Source organism: Arachis duranensis, chromosome 9 (assembly GCF_000817695.3).
Source record: "Arachis duranensis cultivar V14167 chromosome 9, aradu.V14167.gnm2.J7QH, whole genome shotgun sequence".
In the NCBI taxonomy this organism is placed as follows: domain Eukaryota; kingdom Viridiplantae; phylum Streptophyta; class Magnoliopsida; order Fabales; family Fabaceae; genus Arachis; species Arachis duranensis.
In genome coordinates, this window is record NC_029780.3 from 118,344,683 (window position 1) to 118,346,815 (window position 2,133).

At 42.8% G+C, this 2,133-nt stretch overlaps 1 protein-coding gene across 1 annotated transcript; it reads right to left on the bottom strand.

Annotated features, from left to right (window-relative positions):
* Window positions 1-1,171: 1,171 nt before the first annotated feature.
* LOC107467943 (uncharacterized) lies at window positions 1,172-1,663 on the bottom strand. The gene has a single exon (XM_016087171.1). The coding sequence runs from the start codon at window positions 1,661-1,663 to the stop codon at window positions 1,172-1,174; it is 492 nt and encodes a 163-aa protein (XP_015942657.1).
* Between the last annotated feature and the right edge of the window lie 470 nt (window positions 1,664-2,133).

Consider the following 2,133-nt stretch of genomic DNA (forward strand, 5'->3'; position numbering starts at 1 on the left):
ACAGTATGAAATTCATCATCATCTAAGATTTTACAAGTTAAAAACTTCTATTAAAGAGCATCGGAACCCTATTTTCAGTATATTACCTACCTTCAACTCTGCTATCTCTTGTTCTTGTTTTGCAAAAGTAACAAAGAATGCGCCTTCCTTTTTCTTTGCTTTTTCAAGCTAATAAAGTATTACGTTTGCTATTGATGGATATTTCCGCACCATGGTTGTACCAGGATATAATTCTGGGAGTATTCATGAGTGCTTACTAGCTAAACCATTTGAAAAACATATATGAACTAAATCTAAAAACAATTAAATTTCTAATACAATCATCGTCCTAATTGTAAATTTTTTAATACATAACAAATTAAAATTATATAAATCAAGATTTAGGATTAACTACTCTAAACTAATTAGTGAGTTACCTGCAGATAATGGTAGTGCGAAAGACTTTTCTAGCATGATGGCAGCACGGACAACGAAATGATGGCGACAGTGGCCAACCAGCATGGTTGCATTAGGGTTTTTTTAAATAAATTGAAAAAAATAATAGAAAAAAGGAGAAAGACAATTTACTTGGAGGGAGGAAGGAAGTAGCTCTGACAACACAGGTTGTAGCAGTGATAGCAGCGGCAACAAGGAGTCTACCCAGTCTTTGAATGCTATTGGTGGTGGCCGACACTGGTGAAGGGGAGGGGGCTGTCGGAGGTGGTTTAATTTGTAAGGGAGAGAGAGGGAGAGAGAGAGAGATAGATAGAGAGAGAGAGAGAGAGAGAGAGAGAGGACAAGATTATCGTCGGATTTACGTTCGATAGACTCTTGGATGTCTAATGGTTCGGTGTCTCTACACTATCAACCCATGCTAGGCTTACCTTCTCCGATGTGCGATCATGCGACTTAACCGTCTAACCACGGTCTTCCTCAGAGCGCTCCCTTTCCCTTTCCCTTTTTCTTGTTCCCGGATGAACCGTGAGAATTCATTCAGCTACCTTTTTCGGATGGCTTGCTCCAACGCATTTTTTAAGTCAAAACAATCTTGTGTCTTGTGGCCAAATCCCTTGTGGTAATCATAATAGAGATTCTTGTTTCCTTTCGTCTGATCTCTTAACTGCCTTGGCTTGGGTAAGATGCCCCTATTAGCTATCTACTGGAATACTTCTACAATCAGGGCGGTTAACTGTCATTTGTTGGCGGCTACTACCTGGTTGAACTCCTCATCGTTTATATACTTTCTTGCTATACATTGTATTTCCTGCATCGTCCATATAGATTTGATGGTTAGGTACTTCCTGAAGTCTTCGTTCACCAGGCCGTTAGTGAGGCATAAACTGGCTAGGAAGTCTACGAGGTCGACAATCTCCAAGCACTTGTCATTGAACTGATCCAAGTACTTTCTCATGGGTTTGCCAACCCGTTGTGTCACATCCAAAAGTTTGATTGGGTGCCTTGCTTTGGCAATTTTGGTGGTAAACTGGTTAAGAAACTTTTTAGAGACATCCGTGAAAGTAGCTATTGACCCTTGTGGGAGGGAGTTGAACCAGTGGATTGTCAGTCCCGCCAGGATCATGGGGAATGCATGACATCTGACAGCGTCTCCCACATATTCTAGATTCATTCTGGCCTCGAAAATCATGACGTGTTCCTGTGGGTCTTTGGTTTCATCGTACCTCATGTTTGTTAGTTTGTCAAAGTTCTTTTCTAACTGGACTTTGAAGATGGAGGAGTGGAAAGGAGTAGCTCCGATCACAACGGGATCTCGGTGCCATTGTTCGTTTGTTCATTGAACTGGTTGTAAAGAGGTCGTTGGAAGTGAGGGCCAGAACTTGCGTGCAAGAGATGGGAAGCGGGATGGAGTCCTCGGGTGTGGGTTGATCGGTAAGTGGGGCCACCTACAAAGACACTCTGATGCTAAAGTAAGTGTCTATACCAAGAGGTGGCCAGTTAGGGTAACAATGACGTACCTTGGGGGAGGGGTAGGTCTCTCCCATTTATTCTTCAACCTCGAATGGGCCTTCCATTTGGGCCCATTCATCTAGAAGTTTCTACCAGTTGTCCAGATTATTATTAAAGGGATGGCTTCATGCGAAGGACGCCGTCAGTTAATCGGGTGGTGGATCCGTCGGGTCGTGGGTTCGCCAGGTG